We start from the raw sequence: 22924 nt of genomic DNA, 5'->3' as shown, positions 1-22924 counted from the left end.
TTCTGGATTGAATCTCTTATTCCTTCTCTGGCCTTCAGATGCTTTGGAAAAATAGGTTGACCCCCTCCTCTTTGTGACAGCCCCTCAAGTATTGAAATACTGCTATCATTTCTCCCCTAGTCCTTCTCTTCACTAGACTACCATGCCCAGTTCCTGCAACCGTTCATCGTATGTTTTATCCTTCGGTCCCCTATTCATCCTGGTTTCTCTGCACCCTTTCTAGAGTCTCAACATCTTTTTATAGTGTGGTGACCAAAATTGGATGCAGTATTCTAGATGAGGTCTTACTAAAGCTTCATAGAGTGGTATTATCACTTGATGTTGATTGTATCCCTCTGTAAGGATTGCATTGACTTTTTCGGCTGGCGCTGAACACTGTTGGCTCATGTTTAATTGGTTGGCCATTAAGGTCCCTCTCACAGTTACTGCTATTAAGTCTGGTTTCTCCCAATTTATATATGTACTTCTGATTTTTCTTGCCTAAGTGTATGCCTTTACTTTTCTCTACATTGAGTTTCATTTTGTTAGCTTAGGGCCCAGTGTTCAGCCTGTCAAGAGAAAGAATTGTATCTACATTTTAAAAAAAAATCATTAAACATTTCATGAATTTGGGAATATTCAAGCAACTTATTTGATGTATCAAAGTGTACTAGAATCAAAAGCAGTAAAGTATCTCACTATCATTAACATAGATCCATCTATCTATCTATCTATCTATCTATCTATCTATCTATCTATCTATCTATCTATCTATCTATCTATCTATCATCTATCTATCATCTATCTATCTATCTATTATCTATCTGTCTGTCTGTCTGTCTGTCTATCTATCTATCATCTATCTCTCTATTATCTATCTATCGATCTATCTATCATCTATCTATCTATTATCTATCTATCTATCTATCTATCTATCTATCTATCTATCTATCTAGCAATCATCTATCTATCTATCTATTATCTATCTATCTATCTATCTATCTATCTATCTATCATCTATCTATCTATTATCTATCTATCTATCTATCTATCTATCTATCTATCTATCTATCATCTATCTATCTATCTATCTATCTATCTATCTATCTATCTATCTATCTATCTATCTATCTATCTATCATCTGTGTGTGTGTTCCAGCATAACTCTGGAATGCAATTAATGCAATTTCAACCAAACTTGGTACACAGATGACTTATTCTCTGGAAACAAATACTGTGGGGAGTAAGACACCCCTAACATCCCTTTGGGGGGTGTTCTATTAAGATACAGCCTGTTGTGCCTTACAATGGCTTCTACCGTACTGCCATAAAATAGCTTCTACTGTATAGCGCAGTGGAGTTGCCATGGTAACGGCTTCAAAGTACTCCACAAGGAGGCTCCCTCTGGTAAATGGGAAAATCCAACATTAGAAATTATATTTGGTCTGGATATTTCCCCCTATAAATAAATACCCGGGCAATGCCAGGTTATCAACTAGTAAGCAATAATTGTTTTGGTTGCCACGATGTAGAAAAGATGTGGAGACTCTAGAAAGAGTGCAGAGAAGAGCAACAAAGATGATTAGGGGACTGGAGGTTAAAACATATGAAGAACGGTTGCAGGAACTGGGTATGTCTAGTTTAATGAAAAGAAGGACTAGGGGAGACATGATAGCAGTCTTCCAATATCTCAGGGGTTGCCACAAAGAAGAGGGAGTCAAACTATTCTCCAAGGAACCTGAGGGTAGAACAAGAAGCAATGGGTGGAAACTAATCAAGGAGAGAAGCAACCTAGAACTGAGGAGAAATTTCCTGACAGTTAGAACAATGAATCAGTGGAACAGCTTGCCTCAGAAGTTGTGAATGCCCCAACACTGGAAGTCTTTAAGAAGAAGTTGGATAGCCATTTGTCTGGAACAGTATAGGGTTTCCTGCCTAAGAAGGGGGGTTGGACTAGAAGACCTTTAAGGTCCCTCTGCTATTGTATTGTAATAATAAAAATGGCTGGTGTTATAGTAAGACCAATAGAAACAATAACATTATATTCTCAAATTTATATTTCTGACTACAGGTAGTATGACCACAATTGTGCCCAACACTTATGTTATTAAGTGAGAAATTTGTTAAGTGAATTTTGCTCCATTTTGCAATTTTTCTTGCCACGCTAGTGAAGTGAATCACCGCAGTTGATAAGTTAGTAATTTGGTTGTGAAGGGAATCTGATTCCCCCGTTGACTTTGCTCGACAGAAGGTCGTAAAAGGGGGTCCCACAACCCCGGGACACAGCAACGGTCATAAACACGAACCAGTTGCCAAGCAGCTGAATCCTGATCACCTGATCACGGGGATGATGGAAAGGTTGTAACTGTGAAAAACGTTCGTAAGTCACATTTTTCAGTGCCGCCGTAACTTCGAACGGTCGCTAAATGAACGGTTGTAAGTCGAGGACTGTCTGTGTTTGGGGCAAAGTGTTTGTAGCGGTAAAAACCTGCCCTTCCTGCCATTCGGCAAATCTGTTTCAGACTTGCACGAGGTCGATCTCCTTCTCCTAGACTTGCCCGAAGTAGATCTCCAAGTCCGCCTCAAAATTTTTCGCCCAGCTGGGGAAGACTTACTCATGCTTTGCGCCACACTCGCCTCGTGGAACGATTCAATAACGTTTATTCTCAGGAACGCCTAAACGCTCAAAGTCTCTTGAGGAGCTACACCGATGATCTGGAAACGGCGCAGAGAATTATCTACACCGCTGTTGTGGTACGAGACACACAGCTATTTATTTTTTTAATGCCATTCATACTCATTAATTTGATAAGTGTAAATGGATCATAAACTGCTTAGAAGCTTCAGTGTTGGTCTCGTTGCGGAAATTTAGCAATAGCAATAGCAGTTAGACTTATATACCGCTTCATAGGGCTTTCAGCCCTCTCTAAGCGGTTTACAGAGTCAGCATATCGCCCCCAACAACAATCCGGGTCCTCATTTTACCCACCTCGGAAGGATGGAAGGCTGAGTCAACCCTGAGCCGGTGAGATTTGAACAGCCGAACTGCAGCACTGCAGTCAGCTGAAGTAGCCTGCAGTGCTGCATTTAACCACTGCGCCACCTCGGAAATGTTGATGTTGTTGGCTCAGCAATACGCTTATCACAGATTGGAGATGTTTTATGAAGAATTAGTAGTTCAATTGCACATGAAGTCTCCCACCAGATGACTTATAAGTGGCCACTGCTGGCTTGCTTAGAGTTTATTTTGTGAACTCGTATTTTTTTGTGCCCTTAAAAGAAGATCCATGGTTTGTTCCTCTGATTAATTAACCCAGAAGTCATTAGCAGCTGCATGAAATCTCTCTGAAACAAGCCCTTAAAAACTCAAAACACATTGTCTACTCCCGGTAAAAAGAATAGCACCTAGCACTTACACTTATATACCACTTCCACAGTGTTTTTACAGCCCTCTCTGAGAGGTTTACAGAGTCAGCCTATTGCCCTCAACAATCTGGATCCTCATTTTACCCACCTCGGAAAGATGGAAGGCTGAGTCAACCTTGAGCCAGTCAGGATTGAACTCCTGGCTATAGGCAAAGTCAGCCTGCAATACTGCATTCTGACCAGAGGTGGTAATCAGCAGTTCTGCAGAACCGATAGCGGAAATTTTGAGTAGTTCGGAGAACTGGTAAATACCACCTGTGACTGGCCCCGACCCACATCTTTTCTCTGCCTTCTAAGTCCCAGATGATTGGGAGGGAATGGGGATTTTGCAGTATCCTTCCCCTGGAGTGGGGTGGGAATGGAGATTATACAGTATCCTTTCCAAGCCACGCCCACAAAGCCAAGCCACGCTTACCAATCCATGCCCCACAGAATTGGTAGTAAAGAAATTTGAATCCCACCACTGATTCTAACCACTGCGCCACCAATAGCTAGTATCTATCCTTGGATATGTTCATCACAAGTTATACACCACCTCAGTTGGAGGTGGTATATAAAATATATAGCATTTGAGTTGAAAAAATCAAGATGGCCATTAGCTGTCAGGAAAGAACATTTTCTGTATCTTTACTGCCATTGAATGGTGGTCCAATGTTTACAGCATAGATACTTTATCTTTACAAGATTTTGGGGGGAAAAAAACAAGAATATAAATTTGTTTTATTAATTAGATTATTTTAATTTAGTTAACTTTAATTCATTAATCATTAATTGCAAAAAATAAAGACGATGCTTATTCTTTCTCCGTAAACGTACCATCTACAGTATATATGTGGTGTTTTGCAACCACTAATCCTATGTGCATCATTCTGTAGATATGAATACATCTCTTGTGACGAGCCGATAGACAGATGATGGAAGCAGTTAGCTTCCTCCCATAATTGGGGCTTACCAGGGGTTGTAAAAATCTAATAGATACCTTTCACCCTGGCTTCGCTGATAACGGATAAGAGCCTGTGGCCTAATGGCTAAGACGTCTGCCTAGTATGTAATATAGCCCAGGTTCAAATCCCAGTAAGGGTATGGCTAGCTAATGAGAGCTAAATAGCTTGAAATAGATCCCTTTATTTATTTATCAGCACAAATAAAAAAACACAGAATACATCTTTGTATATATTTTATACTATTAATCAGAATTTTTAAAGCATTGCATCAGTTTAACAGAATTTAAAATAGCATAGATTAACAACTGGATCAGCTATTTTATTACAAGCTACAGTTTATCTCTATTGCTTGGGCGTCTAAATTTAATTGCTCTCTTCTCATTTGCAGGAGTCCTTCTATGTAGCAAAGAAGGCCTTCAGACAGTTCAAAATGCGTGTTAGGAAGACCCTGGCCCTCAGTTACTCAGGGTCTGAACCACTTGAAGATATGGTGATGGAGTATATAATTCGTCAGGAAGACCTCTATGATGTTCAGTCCAGCGTCAGTGTAAGTCTGGGCCAAAGTTATATTGCTCAATAAAACACTGCTGTTTTTATAACGTGCATCTTATAGCAATAGCAATAGCAGTTCGACTTATTTACCGCTTCATAGGGCTTTCAGCCCTCTCTAAGCGGTTTACAGAGTCAGCATATCGCCCCCAACAATCCGGGTCCTCATTTTACCCACCTCGGAAGAATGGAAGGCTGAGTTAACCTTGAGCCGGTGAGATTAGAACCGCTGAACTGCAGATAACAGTCAGCTGTAGTGGCCTTCAGTACTGCACCCTAACCACTGCGCCACCTCGGCTCTTCATCTTCATAGTAAGCTACAAAGACAATTCCATACAGACCGTTTTACAGTATTCCAAGCTTACTTTTGAGAGCATGAGTCATTGTTGTCAAGATATCTTCCCTGAGAAGAATCACAATTGGCGTATCAGACAAGACTGACAAAATCTCTCCCAGCTATGGCCTCCACCGCCAACTCAACATCACTCACGTTGATTGGCGCTTCGCCTTAGCTGTTACAATGTAATGAGGGTTAACCCGAGAGGCAGTTTCTGTACGCAGGGCAATAACGATGAGGCTAGAAGCAACACCAGAATGTTTCCTTCCTGCCTTCCTTACAGGATTAGCTCTGTAAAGTGGGAAAAACCAAAAGGAGATTTCTTCTAACAACGGTTCTCTGAACTACGTAGAAAGTTAACAACCGGTTCTCCCAAATAGGTGCAAACCGGCTGAATCCCGGCCTGCGTAGTCGGACAGTGAGGAGGTTGGGGAGGAACATGGGCCAGTCTTGGAGTCTGGGGAAGGCTCAGTTGAGGGCTCTGCATTGGAGGCAGAGAGGGGGCCAGGGCCATCCGGAGCCTCGGGAGTCTCATAGCAGCAAAGCCAGGGGTGGGTTTCAACCGGTTCGTGGCGGTCCCCGCGAACCGGTTGGTCGGCGAATCCGGAAGTAAGTAACTTCCGGGAACAGCGAAGGGCCCACCCGCCCGCCCACACTCCTTACCGGTCTTTGAAGGCTTTTGCGCTTCCACGCAGGCGCATGGCACATACAGCGCCTGCGCGATTCTCCGCGAGCAGCTGGATGTCACATACAGCGCCTACGCAAGTCTCCGCGAGCAGCTGGAGCATTGCGCAGGCGCTAAGACGCATGCGTGAACTGCACGCATGCACGAGGACGCCGCCAGCCCTGTTCCAACCGAACCGGTTGGAACGGGATTAGCAACCCACCCCTGAGCAAAGCAGAAGAACTGTATGAGCCTGTCCCCACTGTGTGCATGCGCAGAGCTTCCAGAAGGCAAGAACAATTAAGACAAAAAGGGGCAACTTGGGAGTAAGGCTTGGAGAGGATTGGCCCCTCCTATAAGACATAAAAGAGGAGCAAACAGACGTGAGCTTTTGCAGGAAGCAATTTTGTTCATTCTGGTCGGTTCAAACTCTGAGAAGCTCTGTTGGACTCTGTGCTCCGTTTGGCCTTGCAAAACTAATTGGCAATTAGCTCTCTGGCAGTGTTTCAAGGGAGATGAAGGCGGGTGCTTATCAGCATTACCCTGAAAGACTGTGGCAGACTTCTGCTGGACTCTTCACAGACTGTTTGGGAATCATTACAGGCTGTGAATGACCATAATTCGCAGGGTTTTGGGGACTAAGCGTGTAGTTTATGCTTTATCAGGAAACCTAGGTCAGAATACCACCTGCTGATTTCTAACTAGAAATTATGGATCCTGAATGGTAGTCTGGGCTAGAATTATATCATTGGATATCGTCAGCATACTGTTGTTATATCTCCCAAACGGATGGATTTGCTTGTCCAGCAGTTCCATTCAGACGTTGAAAAACCTCAGGGCCGGTTGTAGGGCTTCAGTTCTGTACTCATGGCTGCCATCTTGACCCTTCAGGTACCTCTGAAAACAAATCTATTCCTAATTATGTCTCTCCATTGCTTCTCCAACTGAGTCACTGGGGCAGCAGAAAATCTTTAAATCAACCCCTAAAATAAAATGTTAGTGAAATAGCACATAATTAAACCACTTCATTCATTTAATTAAGTTAAATGGGAAGTGTTACAAGATGGTTTATGATGTGTTGAAAGAAATGTCCTTCTGGGTTCAGCTCCAAGTGGGGAAAAATACTGGAGACATGGAAGCTACTTGGAAAGATGGTTTATTGGTGGACAGGGCCACATGGCTTGAGCCCTGAACAGAAAAGGTGATCACATGCTTCAATGTTGGTGGAGAAGAAGAGAAGGGCTGAAGGAGGGGCTTGCTAGGCTTTTTATAACCTGTTCAGTCCCACTTCTCTGTTTCCTGTTCCTGTGTAAGAAATGTATTCTGATTGGTTGTCAGACTCCCATGGGGCCATGCAGGGGCTACTCTCTAGGCTCTGTTTTGAATCCAGGAATGGATGAGGTCTCAGATGCCATGTGGTCAGTTGAGTAAAGTTCCAATATTATCATGCCTTTCTGTAGCTGCTGGTGAAGTCTTTATTATGTAAAGTGGACTAGCCTGGCTAGTCTTAATGGCCTATTAACAGTTGGGATGGGCAGGAAGCTACAGGCAACTATTCTGTCTTTTAAAACATGTTTCTTTTCACATCCAGAGAAACATTCTGCCTTTTTTCATTTTCATTTATTTGGAATTTATAGGCCGCCCTTTTCCCTGAGGGGACTCAGGGCGGCTTACATTCATAGGAAAGGGGGGTGCAATATAAAACATAACAATATGTGAATAAAAATAAACAGTAAAACACAACTTTCATTCAACATTCAACACTCGGGCGGGGCGAATTATGAACTTATCCCCAGGCCTGCCGGGATAGCCAGATCTTAAGGGCTGTGCGGAAGGTCTGGACGGTGGTGAGGGTGCGAATCTCGACGGGGAGGTCGTTCCACAGGGTCGGAGCTGCTACTGAAAAGGCTCTCCTCCGCGTAGTCGCCAGTCGACATTGACTGGCGGATGGAATTCGGAGGAGGCCCAATCTGTGCGATCTAATTGGTCGGAGGGAGGTAATCGGCAGGAGGCGGTCTCTCAAGTACCCAGATCCACTACCATGGAGGGCTTTATAGGTGGTAAGTAACACCCTGAAGCGCACCCGGAGATCAACAGGTAGCCAGTGTAGCTCGCAGAGGATCGGTGTTATGTGGGCGAACCGCGGTGCTCCCACTATCACTCGCGCGGCCGCATTCTGGACTAACTGCAGTCGCCGGATGCACTTCAGGGGCAGCCCCATGTAGAGCACATTGCAGTATTCCAGCCTAGAGATCACAAGGGCTCGAGTGACTGTTGCGAGGGCCTCCCGGTTCAGGTAGGGTCGCAACTGGCGGACCAGGCGAACCTGGGCAAATGCCCCCCTGGTCACAGCCGACAAATGATGGTCGAAAGTCAGCTGTGGGTCCAGGAGGACTCCCAAGTTGCGAACCCTATCTAAGGGGTGTAGAATTTGACCCCCCAGCCTGAGCGATGGAACACTGGCCAAATTGTTGGGAGGGAAACACAACAGCCACTCGGTCTTGTCTGGGTTGAGTACCAGTTTGTTAGTGCTCATCCAGTTCTTAACGGCCTCAAGACCCCGGTTCATCACGTCCACCGCTTCATTGAGTTGGCACGGGGCGGACAGATACAGTTGAGTATCGTCCGCGTATTGATGGTATTTTATCCCGTGCCTCCGAATGATCTCGCCCAGCGGTTTCATGTATATGTTGAATAGTAGGGGGGATAAGACCGAACCCTGCGGCACCCCATATGTTAGGGGGTGCCCCATATGTTCAATATTTCCTAGGATATTTCATTTTTCTGGGAGAGGGCTGGATGATAACTTCCCACAGATGGATGCCAGTATGTTGATGTGAATTGGGGGGGTGGGGGGGAGAGTTTAGGAAGCCACTTGGTCTTAACATAGTCATTCCATCATTTTGGGTTCCAGTTTTAAATGGCCTATCTGCAATTGTTACTTTCTGGGGGTGGGGGTAATTCCCAATTATTTTTTTCTAGGAAATAACCGCCCATATTTTTATATGTTTTTAGGAAGTCATCTGCGCTCTGAACATCAGTCCTAAGATTTCTCTCCCAGGCGTTGATTTCATCATGATCAGTAGCTTGATACGAGAGTTATGCCGGATAGCTTTTTCCATGCAAACTTTAGATCCGCCCCTTGACGTTTCTTTTGGTACAGATGGAGAGCTGTTCAGCGAGTACAAGTAAGGGAAACAAATCAGGCATGTTTTCCATACCTAATCTTAAAAAAGCAAAAAGATGTGGAAACACATTCACCTCCCTGAACGGAGATGCAATCAATTAAAAACCACACTCAACCAGAGGTTGGCTGCTGGGGGTTTGCAGGGGGGGTGGGTGGTGGGAGAACCTCTAGCTAAGTTTCTGTGCAGCTCAGAAATCCCACCCAAATCCCACTCCTGGCTGGCCCTGCCCACCCCTCCTTTCCCAGGAGTCCCCACGTAGCCCGTTTTGCATGCAGGTAAGCGCACATGGAGGCTTGGGGGGGAGCAAAAAGCACGCCTAGCAGAAGTTTGGGAGGGTCTCTGGAGCCTGGGGAGGCTTTTTTCGCTCGGGAGCCCAGGAAGAGTAAAAACATGCGGTGGTGCAGGAGGCTGACTAGGTCATATCCACCATCCACCACATGTGGGAGACGACACATTCATGCACGGGGGGGGGGGAGGTGGGGGTGGTGCTGCGCCCCCCCATTTTTGGTTTCGGGAGGCTTCAGGGAGGCCCAAAATGGGGGGGGGGGAAGAAATTGCATGCATGCGGGGGAGCATGGGGAGGGGGTCACGCACATGCACAGGGCAGGGGGAGCTGGGGGGGGTCGTGTATGTATGTACAGGGGAAAGGGTACATTGTATAATGGACGTGGGCATGCTCGCGCACGCTGTCACACATTTCGGCATGCGAGAATGGATGTTGGATGTTTATTATACTTGTACGCCGCCCTATTCCCGAGGGACTCCGGGCGGCTAACAAACAAGTGGGGAAGGGGGAAATACAAAAAACAAACAAGACAGGAACAAGATACACAAAACAGATTAAAAACAACACAACAGTCACAGCAATTCAAGTGGGGCTGGGAACTCATCAGCCCCAGGCCTGCCGGAATATCCAGGTCTTGACAGCTTTGCGGAAAGCCAGAAGGGTGGTGAGGGTCCGAATCTCCCCCGAATCGTTCCAGAGGGCCGGAGTGGCCACAGAGAAGGCCCTCCCCCGAGGAGAAGAAAAAGGTTAGGGTTCACAATCTTGTTAGCAGTTCTCCCCCTTCGTCTGACAAGCCATTATTTATGCCCTCCATGCTTGCATACAATGGCAGGCTTGACATTTTTATTGTAAGCATCATCTGACACTTTCCCCTTCGTCCTCATGCCAGAGTAAATATGATAATTGTTCCGAGTGCCCTGGGGAAACACGAGATGGACAGGTGATAACATAAGGGAAACTCCCACCCGCAACCTCAGTTGTAACTGAATTTCTTTTGTATCTGATTAGGTACCGTCGCAGCTATGATTCTGATTTCACAGCTCCACTGGTGGCTTATCACATCTGGCCAGCGCTCCTGGAAGAGGACTCAGTGATTGTGAAGGGAGAGGCTGTAACTAAAAGAGGTGCTCTGGTAGGCTTTTGAAATGTTTAAACTTAGAGGCCAAGGCTCCCAAAGGTGCTTATTTCGTTTCTCAGGAGGCAACTGGAGTTTTTTTCTTTGGAAGACGTTTCACTTCTCATCCAAGAAGCTTCTTCGACTCTGGCAGGATAGTGGAGGATGGAAGGATTGATTCACTATCTTGTCAGACCTGAAGAAGCTTCTTGGATGAGAAGCGAAATCAGAGGTGGTATTCAGCCAATTCTGACCGGTAGTGGAGAACCGGTAGCGGAAATTTTGAGTAGTTCAGAGAACCGGGAAATAGGCTGGCCGCGCCCACCTACCCATTGCTTCCCAGCCTCCCAACTGATCTTCTTTGGTTGCCCTGAACAGGAGAACGGACTGGGAAGCAGGTTAGTGGGGTGGGGAGGGAATGGGGATTTTGCAGTATCCTTCCCCTGCCATGCTCACAAAGCCACACCCACAAAGCCACACCCACAAAGCCACACCCACAAAGCCACGCCCATATGTAATAAAAAAAATTTGGAATCGCATCACAGAGCGAAACGTCTTCCAAAAAAAACAAGGAAGTCCAGTTGCCTCCCGAGGGGAAAAAAAATGGGAGAAACTATGGGAGCCTCCCACCGCCGCTGCTACCGGTTCGCCCGATCCAGGCTGAACCGGGAGCAACCCATCTGTGCATAGGAGGTTCTGAAAGAGGTGATCCAAAAAGCTCACGACGGCTTACATTTATGACACCGAACTTAATTAATTGTTTAGCTATATTTGCTCCAAAGGAAAACAGTCTGGGATTTAAAACAATCCTGTACCCACAAAAGGAAACATTAGACCGAAAAAGATTACAACTCACACAGAAGTCCCAGCGATGCTCAACGTTCTTCCTTTCCAGTCTACTTCCACCTCCCCACTTAATGTGTCTGTGTACACCAGTGGTGGGATTCAGCCGGTTCGCACCTATTCGAGAGAACCGTTTGTTAGCTTTCTTAGCAGTTCGGAGAACCGGTTGTTGGAAGAAATCTCCTTTTGTTTTTTCCCACTTTACAGGGCTAATCCTGTAAGGAAGGCAGGAAAGAAACACTCTGGTGTTGCTTCTAGCCTCCTCTTTATTGCCCTGCTTACAGTAACTGCCTCTCCGGTTAACTCTTTCTCCATTGTAACAGCTAAGGCGAAGCGCCCATCGACCTGAGTGACATTGAGTTGACCACGCCCATCCAGTCACATGACCACCGAGCCACGCCTACCCAGCTAGTCATTAGGGCAGAGAACCGGTTGTTAAATTATTTGAATCCCACCACTGGTGTACAGGTAGACCTCAAGTTGCCACAGTTCGTTTTAGTGACTGTTCAAAGTTACAACGGCACTGAAAAATGAGACTTGTCACGGTTTTTCACAGTTAGGACTTTTCCAGCATCCCCATGATCAGGTGATCAAAATTCAAAGGCTTGGCAGCTGGTACATATTTATGACTGTTGCTGTGTCCCAAGGTCGTGTGATCCTCTTTTGCGACCTTTTGGCAAGCAATGTCAATGAGGAAGCCAGATTCACTTAACAACAGGGTATTTGTATTTGTATTTAATAGACTTATAGGCCGCCCAATCCCGAAGGACTCCGGGCGTCTTACAGAGAGTAAATTTTAAAAAGAATGAAAAAACAGAGGAAACGAATTAAAACCACATTATGCACCCAATCTGGTCGGGGCTGGACCTCAGTCATGAGGTCAACAGCCCCAGGTCTTCCGGAATAGCCAGGTTTTGATAGCCTTTCGGAAGGCCATGAGAGTGGGTAGGGTCCGGATCTCTGGGGGTAGTTCATTCCATAGGGTCGGAGCGGCTACAGAGAAGGCCCTCCCCCGGGAGGCCGCCAGCCGACATTGTCTGGCTGACAGCACCTGGAGAAGGCCCACCCTGTGCGATCTTATCGGCCGTTGGGAGGTATACAGCAGTAGGCGGTCTCGCAGGTATCCAGGTCCTAGGCCATGTAGGGCTTTAAAGGTAATAACCAGCACCTTGAATCGCATCCGGAGACCGATAGGGAGCCAGCGCAGCTCGCGGAGGATAGGTTACTAACTAATCCGCTGGAGTCAAGAACTGAGGCAAGAAAGGTCATAAAATGGGACAAAATTCACTTAACAAATGTCTCATTTAACAACAGAAATTTTGGGATCGATTGTGGTCATAAGTTGAGGACTACCTCTACTTGCACATTTATATAACACTGATAGGTACCTTCAAAAAAAGCATACACCAAGAAAAACTAGCCCAGAACCAAAAGACAAATGAATACTAACTGAATTGACAATGGCTGATTAAAATCAAATGGCCTATTCATGAAATTAAGTGATCCTTCAGCTGAAGTTATCAACCAATCTCTAATCCCACATAAACCACTCTCACAAAACACAAGAGACTTCAAACTCCAGAATTCCACATGAGCTGGGAATCCTGGCTACGGGGGAAATTCAGCATATCTGGAGGGTGTCATCTTGGAAAAAATATAATATATGCTAGGTTCAAGCACTATGCTAAGCTGTTAACACAGTTCCTTCAGTTTTGGCTCAATCTCTTGAGCCAAAATATCTAAAACTCAAATACTTGGGTTTATATATTTGCTTTGGTGTGATGTACAAATCCAGTAAATTGTGAGTTATTCAGCAAGCCTTGGTTAAGCACAATCTGTCAATTGGATTACAGAGGCAATAATATTTAGAATTTCAGCTGTGTGTCAAGTGGAAGGCTGAAATTTTAAAGCATCTTGCTAGAGAGAAATTCCAGATCATTTGCATGCTACGATTGGGATTGGAGTCTAGAATGTGGTAGAGCAGTGTTTCCCAACTTTTACTGGTTCCAGATGTGGGTTCAATTCCCAGAGGTGTTAGCAATGGCCAACCTGAGTGGCAACATCTGCACGTTGGGGTGTCCAAAGAGTAAGCTCAAAAGGAGTCAAGATAGCACGTAAAAATAGGCGGAGCTTTGATTTCACAGTGAAAGCCGCCATCTTGATTGTTTCGATCCCCATCTTGTGGACCCTTCTGAAATGGACAAGATTTGCCTGCAGTATAGCAAAAAAAAAGGAATAAGTCCTTTTTTCCCCAATAGTCTCCTACTTTCTGCAAAGCCTACCCATTAAAAGGATCCCCGCTTAACTGAGATCTGTTTCATGGTTTGTATTTTATTTCAGTGGTCTTCCAGAAGCAGAAACAGGAGTCAAAGTCGCAGTCGTAGTGCTAGCCCTCTGTCTCGTAGTACAGGATACTCTCGGAATTTGGTAAAGTAACATAAACCGATTAACATAGTAGTTCAAAATTAGATGCATTCCCAGGAGTTTGCACTGAAGGCAACATTATGATTATGATGATTATTGTATTGTATTGTATTTGGTTTATTTGTATGCCGCCCTTCTCCAGGAGGGACTCAGGGCGGTGAACAACTCAAAGGGGAAAGGGAACATAAACAACAGTACACATAATTAAAATACACGAAAATCACACAGCCATACCAGTCGAGAGGGGAGGGGAACTCATCAACCCCAGGCCTGCCGGCACAGCCAGGTTTTGAGGGCTTTCCGGAAGGCCTGGAGAGAGGTGAGGGTCCGGATCTCTGCGGGGAGTTCATTCCAGAGGGCTGGAGCTGCTACAGAGAAGGCCCCCCTCTGGGTAGTAGCCAGATGGCATTGGCTGGTGGACGGAACCCGGAGGAGGCCGACCCTGTGTGATCTAACGGGTCTTTGGGAGGTAATTGGCAGCAGGCAGTCTCTCAAGTACCCAGGTCCAATACCATGAAGGGCTTTATAAGTTACGACTAGCACTTTGAAGCGTATCCAGAGACCGATCGGTAACCAGTGCAGCTCGCGGAGGATAGGTGTAACGTGGGTGTACCGAGGTGCACCCACAATCGCTCGCGCGGCTGCATTCTGGACGAGTTGAAGTCTCCGAATACTCTTCAAAGGCTGCCCCATGTAGAGCGTTATGTAGAATCATTATGATGATTACGATGATGATTATGATGATTATGATGATTTCTATTGTTATTGTTATGGTTATGATGATGATGATGATGATTATCATGATGATTATCATGATGATGATTATCATCATTATTATTATTATTATTTACTTTATTCATTAAACATGAAACTCAGCCAACTGAACATTCAAAAATGCATTACAAATACCATTGACTGGTGCTAATGGTTGATACGGTTTGCTGCCAGCATCCTAGGTATCAACCAAGTACCTTCTTAAAATATAAGATGTTCTGAGTAGCACCGTTTTTTGCAGTTCCACTGGTGTTAGTGCAGGAAGCTGCAATTTGTTGATATATCTTGTAAAATTCTTGGACATGGTGCCAAGTGCCCCAATGACAATGGGTATCACTGTGACATGCTTCATCCATAGCCATGTAGTTTTGATGGCCAGGTCGCAATAGTTCATTATTTTTTCTTTTTCTTCGACTCTGGCGTCGTCATCATCATCATCATCATCATCATCACCATCATCATCATCAAAGTACTCAAAATTCAGGATTGAGCAATAAGAAAACATTAGGGTTCAAAAGACACTGAATTTGTGTGCAGAATTATTGCACTTCCTCAGTCCCATAGTTGCCTGCATGAGTGGAATTCTCCTTGTAACCCAACCCCCATTTGTGGTCACCAACCAGTGTTGGGATCCTGCCAGATTAACAACCAATTCGGTGATCGCGTACTTTGCGCGCATTAGCAATTTCAGCAAAACTTACCTTCCACGTTACTTCTGGGGAGTAACACAGCTGAGGCGTGGCAATCCGCTTTGCCGCGTGAATCAGCGGGGAGGATATAGGTAAGTAAAGTGCAGGGGCGAGCAGGGGGGCCAACCTGATCGTCGGAGCGAACTGGTTCGCTCCCCAGCTGCTCATCAGAGCTACCCATTCGCCAGAACTGGTCCAAATCATCTTGTATCCCACCGCTTTCCCTAACCCTAAACCTGAGGTGCGCCAACACAATTCAATGGTAAGGAAAACAACTAAGAGAGGAAGGGGAATACCTGAAGACCACTTTAAGGTACCTCCACTATGGTTTGGGATAAGGGAAAGGAGATGTCATGAGGACATTGCATAGAAAAACAGCTGGCATAAGGTTGAGTTGTTAGGGATTTATAGAACTCCACTAATCTCCAATGCTCATTTATAGCTCAACCCACACAGATTTTGGCAACCTTATAACTCAACACAGGCCATGTGTGGGCCTTCAACAATCATTTTTACAATCTTTGGTGGCCTCATAGAAATGCTTTCTCTATCCATCTAGCAGGAAGCTGTAATCTTTGGAATGAGGCCACCAAAGATTGAAAATAGTAATCCAAAGCTTTACTCTCAAATATCTCCTTCTAAGAGATCAAAGAAACATCACCCGTTTGCCCCAATCCAACCTCACATACTTTGAAACCGTCACCCCTTCTTCAAAGGTTGTAGGTGACCCAAGGCTGACTCTTCTTTCTAAAAACAGGCAATGCAGAGGGACTTTGGAAGATGATAGGTTGTTCAATTCTAACTGGAAAAAGTATTATTATTTTCTTATGGATTCAATGGTTTATGCAAGAGAGTTGCAGCTTCGTTGGTCCAGGAGTAGCTGGAAAAAGTATAGGATTTTTTAAAAAATTGGGAGAGACAATAAATTGTCTCATCTAGCTGTGTGGCCACCTAAGTGATATGATGAAGATGTGTGATCACTTAGGACCTGAGGTTCATGCCAGCACATTATTCTCCTGGCTCAAGCACTAGTGGACTGCTCTTTTTAACACAATTGTCTGGTAGGGATATTGTTTGTGGAATGTCAACATCTAAATCAGTTTTTCTTAACCTTGGCAGCTTGAAGATATGTGGACTTCAACTCCCAGAATTCTCCAGCCAGCATGGTAGGTGGAGAATTCTGGGAGTTCAACTCCACACATCTTGCCAAGTTGCCACGCTTGAGAAACACTGATGTATATAATTGCTAAATGGCAGTAGAGCAATACACAACATTCTAACTGGCCTAATTTACTCTGGAGAATGAATGCCTTCAGTGATCAAATATATAGGCCTCAAAAGTATTCTTAGTGCTTCATGTACTAAGATCAGGGGTGGGATTCAGCCGATTTGGACTGGTTCGGGTGAACCTGTAGCTCCGACAATCAGCTGGGAGCGAACTGGTTCGCTCCGACGATCAAGTGGGCCCGCCCACTTGCTCCTACAGTGTACTGACCTATATTTCTTTTGTTTGAAGCCCAGCTGATAGGCGCGGCAGAGCAAATTGCCTCGCCTCAACTGTTGCTTAGTCAGAGCACTGACTAAGATCAGTGGTGGGATCAACCGGTGTAACAACCGGTTCGCTGAGCGTGCGCTTTGCGCATGCGCGGTGGGTTTGAAAACAGCTCAAAAACCTACCTTCCACTGGAGCACTGGTGAGTAAAACAGCTGAGGTGAGGCCATTCGCTCTGCCGCGGCTATCAGCTGGGCTTCAAACAAAGGAAATAGCAATAGCAATAGCAGTTAGACTTATATACCACTTCATAGGGCTTTCAGCCCTCTCTAAGCGGTTTACAGAGTCAGCATATTGCCCCCACAGTCTGGGTCCTCATTTCACCCACCTCGGAAGGATGGAAGGCTGAGCCAACCTTGAGCCGGTGAGATTAGAACCGCTGAACTGCAGATAACAGTCAGCTGAAGTGGCCTGCAGTACTGCACCCTAACCACTGCGCCACCTCGGCTCTATAGGTCAGTATAGTACAGGGGTGGACCGTCGGAGTGAACCGGTTTGGTCTCAGCTGATCGTTGGAGCTACCGATTCACCCGAATCAGTCCAAACCGGCTGAATTCCACCATGATGTATTCCAATTGTGGCACTGAGACTATCATTATAAAACATTACAATTTTTCATTCCACCTCATCTGATGGTGTGTGTTCAATTCAGATTTGTTTTTTTTCTGGAGTAAAAGGAATGGAGATGAATCAAAATATCTTTTTTTTTTTTTGGTCTTTTAGACAACTCGAAGCCGGAGTCCTTCCCCATTAAGGAACGGAAGCCCAAGTAAGTGGGCCTTTTCAGAATGTAGGCCGCCGTGGATTTAAATTCAAATTTAATTTAATATAAAATGATAATCAAGTAAAGATTCAATATATAATTTTCCAGGCTGGTTTTTTTTTTTCTTCCTTTAAAACCAATGTTCTTCGTTTGCACTGTTTTAACATAAATAGTTTCCTGTAATGATGTTAAGGTTTTTGATTAGGGCAGGGGTCGGCAACTTTAAACACTCAAAGAGCCACAAAGGTCCTAACTGGAAGCCCCTCGTTCCATTCTGGAGCTAACCAGAAGTCCATTTTCCCCCACCATAGAGTCTCGTCCTAGAACAGCGTCCTAACCAAAAGCCCTATCAATTGTGGATCCCACTGGCGACAGGGAGCCACAGCAGAGGGATGAAAGAGCCACATACGGCTCCAGGGTTTCCGACCTCTGGGTTAGGGTGAATAGAATTCCTTACGTCATTTTATACCCAAGCATTCCCATATCTCTTAATATTTGCTGCAGTTATTAGCATTCATGGTCCTTTTTCAAGAGTAACAGTATTTTTAGGGAAATAAAACTGCAAATGAGGGATCTATTCAGAACTAAGAAAAATTATTAATAAATGCAGATAATTCTATGCTGCATATAGGTACTCACTATAAATTACATCAACATGCTGGAGAAAGCCAATTCCAGGTAGTTAACTTTGGCTAACCCATTTTTCTTACTCAAAAGAAATAATCAATACACAAGGGAAAACAAGATTGTAAATCAGTGATGTGCGGTCAGCTTTAGCCCCGGTGAGGCTGTTTTTAGACTTGTGGACTTCAACTCCCAGAATTCCACAGCCAGGCATGCTAAGTTCCGATTTAAAGCGACAGCATTTTCCCCCCTTGCAAAATAAGTTTTCCCATTCTTTTTCTTCTCCCTCCCGCTCCTTCCTCCCTCTCTCCTTCCCTCCCCCTCTCTCAAACAGACACATGCACACAGAGAACTTCGATCCTTCTCTCATTCACTCACTCTCAAACACAAACACAGAAGTTGGATTGGATATATTTTCCAAAGGCTTGAAAGCAGCTCCTCTGCCATACCCCCACTTTCCCTGCTGCCTTCCGATCAAACTTTTTGAATTCCTCCCCCCTCCCCACACACGCACCTTTTCCAGCTGTTTCAGAGACGATTTCAACTCTGCTTCTCCCTGCCCTACCCTGCCCTCTTGAAAAGCCAGAGCTCTGAAGTCAGACTGAGCTAGTCGCTCCTAGAATACTCTAAAAAGCCTCTAAAAATGCCCTCTACAGGAGGCGAGAGAATATGTGCCTCATTTGCATAAGAAATTCTTTGCTTGTTAACCCTTGCTTAACTCTTAAAAGGCGAAAAATTCCTTATGCAAAAGAGGCCCCTAGTTCTCTGGCCTCCTCCTAGTTAATACTGAGAGCAGACACCAAGCCACTGTGACTTGAAATCTGGTAGCAACTACCCTGGCTTTAATTATTTTAAGAAAATTATTTAAAATCCTTTCCTTTCCCTGAGGAGACTGGTGAGGCTCCGCCTCCCTTGCCTCTAGTGACTGCACGTCCCTGTTGTAAATATATACCTTACTACCTCCTATTAATTTACTGCAGAGTTACTTGGGGTGGGGGGGCATTTATGCATAGTGCTATATCTATATACATTTTTTTTCTCCAATAGGAAAGTAGATTCTCCAATAGGATATGGGTTTTTTTGATTCTGTTCATCTCGACCCATCTGCTTCTACGGTGCCTTCTCCAGTTCCAGTAGTACCTCAAACTACAGTTAAAATAATGTGAACATCTGCTTTGAATACCTCCGACAAAGCTTAATATGTTTTTTATAACTCTTCATTTTTTTTCCAGCAAAATGAATGCAGCCACGATTTTAAAATTGCATGTGCATTTGAAGGTTTCTTGATCTTTAAAGATTGTTTACATAGCTTGTGACATCACTTCCTTTTGCAGAATTCGGAGGGCGAAATGGGATAGGATGTCGGCATTCAATATATTGTGATAGCAGACTTTTAGGGTTTATTTTGAGAACCGCAATATGTTGAGGCTGCATTCCTATATTGTGTGTATTTGCTTGCAACTGAGTTTTGATTAAACTCTGTGGGACTTAATACAGAGTAGATGTGTTTTAAGATTGCATGGTACGGATGTCTTTTGAAGTATAATCACAAGATGGTGCTTATTTAGGGCATTTGAATAAAATTTAGGGCATTTAGTCCAATTGTAAGAAATGGAATGAAAGATGCCTATTGTTGCTAAGATCAAGCCCAGTGAAAATATATAGCTATATTTTCATGGAAATATGATCGTAACATTGTGGTTTTTACATAATTATGTAACTGTTGATGTAAGAATTAGAACTTTTTATTTCAGCAGTAGACATGTACTCAATTTCACAATAACAGGGAGTAATCTTTTCTATTGCTCATGACTGTATAAATAAAACACCATCTTTATTTTTAAACCTATAAGAAATATACACCACTTAGACTTTTGAAACACATTTTCATTAATGTTTCACAGGGTTACCTACTGGAACATGTATTTTCTTCTCTTTAAGGAATTGACCCCTCTGGCTTTGCTTAATGCCAGAACTAATGTGCCCTTAAATCTGTATAATCTGAAGGAACCCAAATGTTCCACACATTTCAATTTTTCAAGACTCTACAAAGAGCGCAGAGAAAAGCAACAAAGATGATTAGGGGACTGCAGGCTAAAACATGAAGAACGGTTGCAGGAACTGGGTATGTCAAAAGGAGGGCTAGGGGAGACATGATAGCAGTCTTCCAATATCTCAGGGGCTGCCACAAAGAAGAGGGAGTCAAGCTATTCTCCAAAGCACCTGAGGGTAGGCCAAGAAGCAATGGGTGGAAACTAATCAAGGAGAGAAGCAACTTAGAACTAAGGAGAAATTTCCTGACAGTTAGAACAATTAATCAGTGGAACAGCTTGCCTCCAGAAGTTGTGAATGCTCCAACACTGGAAGTTTTAAAGAAAACATTGGATAACCATTTGTCTGAAGTGGTGTAGGGTTTCCTGCCTAAGCAGGGGGTTGGACTAGAAGTTCCCTTCCAACTCTGTTATTTTATTCTAACGTTCACGGAAGCCAAAACCATCTTTTTGAACTTTGAAAGAGCCTGCAATTTCAAAGATTGATTATTAGAACAAGGTTATCAAGACTGCAAATAATCTTGAGTAATCAGATGAGAGTTATTAGAAAGAAGGAAAAAGAAAAAGGCTTGGGGGAAATGGACAAAGGATTGACGAGAAACAAAATTATCTTAAGTAGCAGACAAGCAAAATGTGACAGATCTGAGTTTGCATTGAATTTGCTGGTTAAGTGATTTGGTGCAGCGATCTTTACCAAGCAAACATATTTTAGCTAAAAGCAGTGATAGCTGATATTGTTACTACTTCTAATGTTTTGATCTTTTTTTTTTTAAACCAATACTCTATTTTGTATGGGTATGTGTGTGCATGCTGTTGATTAACCATTTTGGTTGCTTTTTTTAAAAAAAAATCAAATTTATAGTCTCACTATTGCTTTGGACCAAAGATAATTGATTTAAAGTGTGTGTATTAAATATTTTTTAGAAAAATATGATTACATTTTTTTTAAAAAAAAATCAAGACTGAGTCTTTAAGCTTAAAAGCAAAACATATAAACTGAACATTCTGTATCTGAACTGCAAAAAATAGCCAAGACTGTAGATGGCAGTAAAGATTTAATTTTTGTGTATATCATTGCTGCCATCTGCTGACGGTATGTTGTATACCCAAAATGGGAGCAGTAATGAAAGGGCAATGCTATGCATACAGACTCAAGAGAAGAAGTCGATTTAGTGTCTCATTTTCCTACTTAAGAGACATGGAGTAAAGCTAGTGTAGAAAAATACGATGGGGGACATACTTTCAGGTCTATTGTGAAGTCTTTTACACATTTAAGTAAGTGAATCTATCAAGTATCTTTTTAGAGCAGTGTTTCTCAACCTTGGCAACTTGAAGATGTCCGGACTTCAACTCCCAGAATTCCCCAGTCCGGACATCTTCAAGTTGCCAAGGTTGAGAAACACTGTTTTAGAGATCATGCTTGCATTTTTGCCTCCCCCCAAATAATTGGGCAATTTCTCCAGTTCTGAAACTGCCTTACCTCAAAAGGCTGGCTCCTCGTTTGGAACGATTGATCTTTCTAAAGTAATATTATTTTAATTACTTTTTTTAAAAAAAATGTATTGCTCTGAATGTGTAATCAGAAACCTGTGCATATTAAGCCACCAGTTTTTTAAAATATATTTTTCAATTCCTGTTGCAAGAACACAGTTGTTTTTATTTTCGTGTCTGTGTGTGTTTTAAATCTGTTGCTTCTTAGGGAATAATGAAATCTGGTTGCTGGGTCTGAAAATATATTTACAACATACATACCACTTGAACAGACTGTTAATGTCAGATGTCCTCAATTGCTTTTCACATAGTGCATAAAAATCCTGACTATTTTTACATAGCAAAAAAAATGCAATGAGGAACATTTCTGTTTAGCCTCTGAGACACTATTAAATAAGTTTATGGATAAATAGACATGTTTGCAATCCCAAAACTGCATCATTTCCTTTTATGGCAACATAAAGATGACCCCGGTGTCTGCAGAAAGATGGAAAAATAAAAGATAAGATGGTGGTCATAGCAACGTCATTTGAAGAGGTGGTGGTTCAGTTGCTGGCCATGGCCACCTCTTCAGGGGTGACATTCAATTTTTTCCCCCGTCTGGTTCCGTGGGCGTGGCTGAGTGGGCATGGCCAACTCGATGTCACTCATGCCACGTCCCTCAGTCACAGGACACCACCACCAAGCCATGCCCACAGAACCCGGTTGGAAAAAAATATGGGTATGAGCCAGTGGTGGGTTTCAAAATTTTTTGGAACCTACTCTGTGGGTGTGGCCTCCTTTGTGGGAGAGGCTTGCCAGCCATGTGACCTGGTGGGAGTGGCTTGCCAGCCATGTGTTTTTTTTTCTTTCTTTCCTTCCTTCTTTTTTCTTTCTTTCTTTTTTTTCTCTCTCTCTCTTTCCTTCCTTTTTTCTCTCTGTCCCTTTTTTCTTTTTTTCTTTCATCTCTCTCTCACTTTTTTCTTTCTTTTTTCTTTTTTTCCTTTATTTATTTCTTCCTTTCTTTCTCTTTCTCTCTCTCTGTGTCAGTCTGTCTGTCTGTCTGTCTATCTCTCTCTGTGTGTTTGTGTGTGTGGCAGTGGTGGGTTTCAAAAAATTTTGGAACCTCTTCTGTAGGTGTGGCCTGCTTTCCGAGTCCATTGCTGGAACCTCTTCTAACCGCTCCGGTAGATTTGACGAACCGGTTCTACCGAACAGGTGCGAACTGGTAGGAACCCACCTCTGGT

At 43.8% G+C, this 22924-nt stretch overlaps 1 protein-coding gene across 3 annotated transcripts in view; it reads left to right on the top strand.

The window, feature by feature from the left end:
- The window catches only part of SPATA18 (spermatogenesis associated 18), a 36011-nt gene extending 15791 nt beyond the window's left edge, over positions 1–20220 (top strand). The window contains exons 7-13 of one of the 3 annotated variants that reach the window (XM_032224708.1): positions 2502–2733; positions 4738–4896; positions 8915–9087; positions 10382–10505; positions 13671–13757; positions 17493–17538; positions 19204–20220. In XM_032224708.1, coding sequence (XP_032080599.1) covers positions 2502–2733; positions 4738–4896; positions 8915–9087; positions 10382–10505; positions 13671–13757; positions 17493–17538; positions 19204–19211 — 829 coding nt within the window. In that variant the 3' untranslated portion in view covers positions 19212–20220. Of the gene's footprint in view, positions 1–2501; positions 2734–4737; positions 4897–8914; positions 9088–10381; positions 10506–13670; positions 13758–17492; positions 17580–19203 lie in introns of those variants that run through there. The other 2 variants (XM_032224707.1, XM_032224709.1) reach the window with 2 other exon arrangements.
- The last annotated feature ends 2704 nt before the right edge of the window (positions 20221–22924 follow it).

The sequence above is a fragment of the Thamnophis elegans genome, chromosome 9 (assembly GCF_009769535.1).
Source record: "Thamnophis elegans isolate rThaEle1 chromosome 9, rThaEle1.pri, whole genome shotgun sequence".
Lineage (NCBI taxonomy): Eukaryota > Metazoa > Chordata > Lepidosauria > Squamata > Colubridae > Thamnophis > Thamnophis elegans.
Note: the sequence above shows the minus strand (reverse complement) of the source record. Positions and strands in the feature narration are given on the sequence as shown.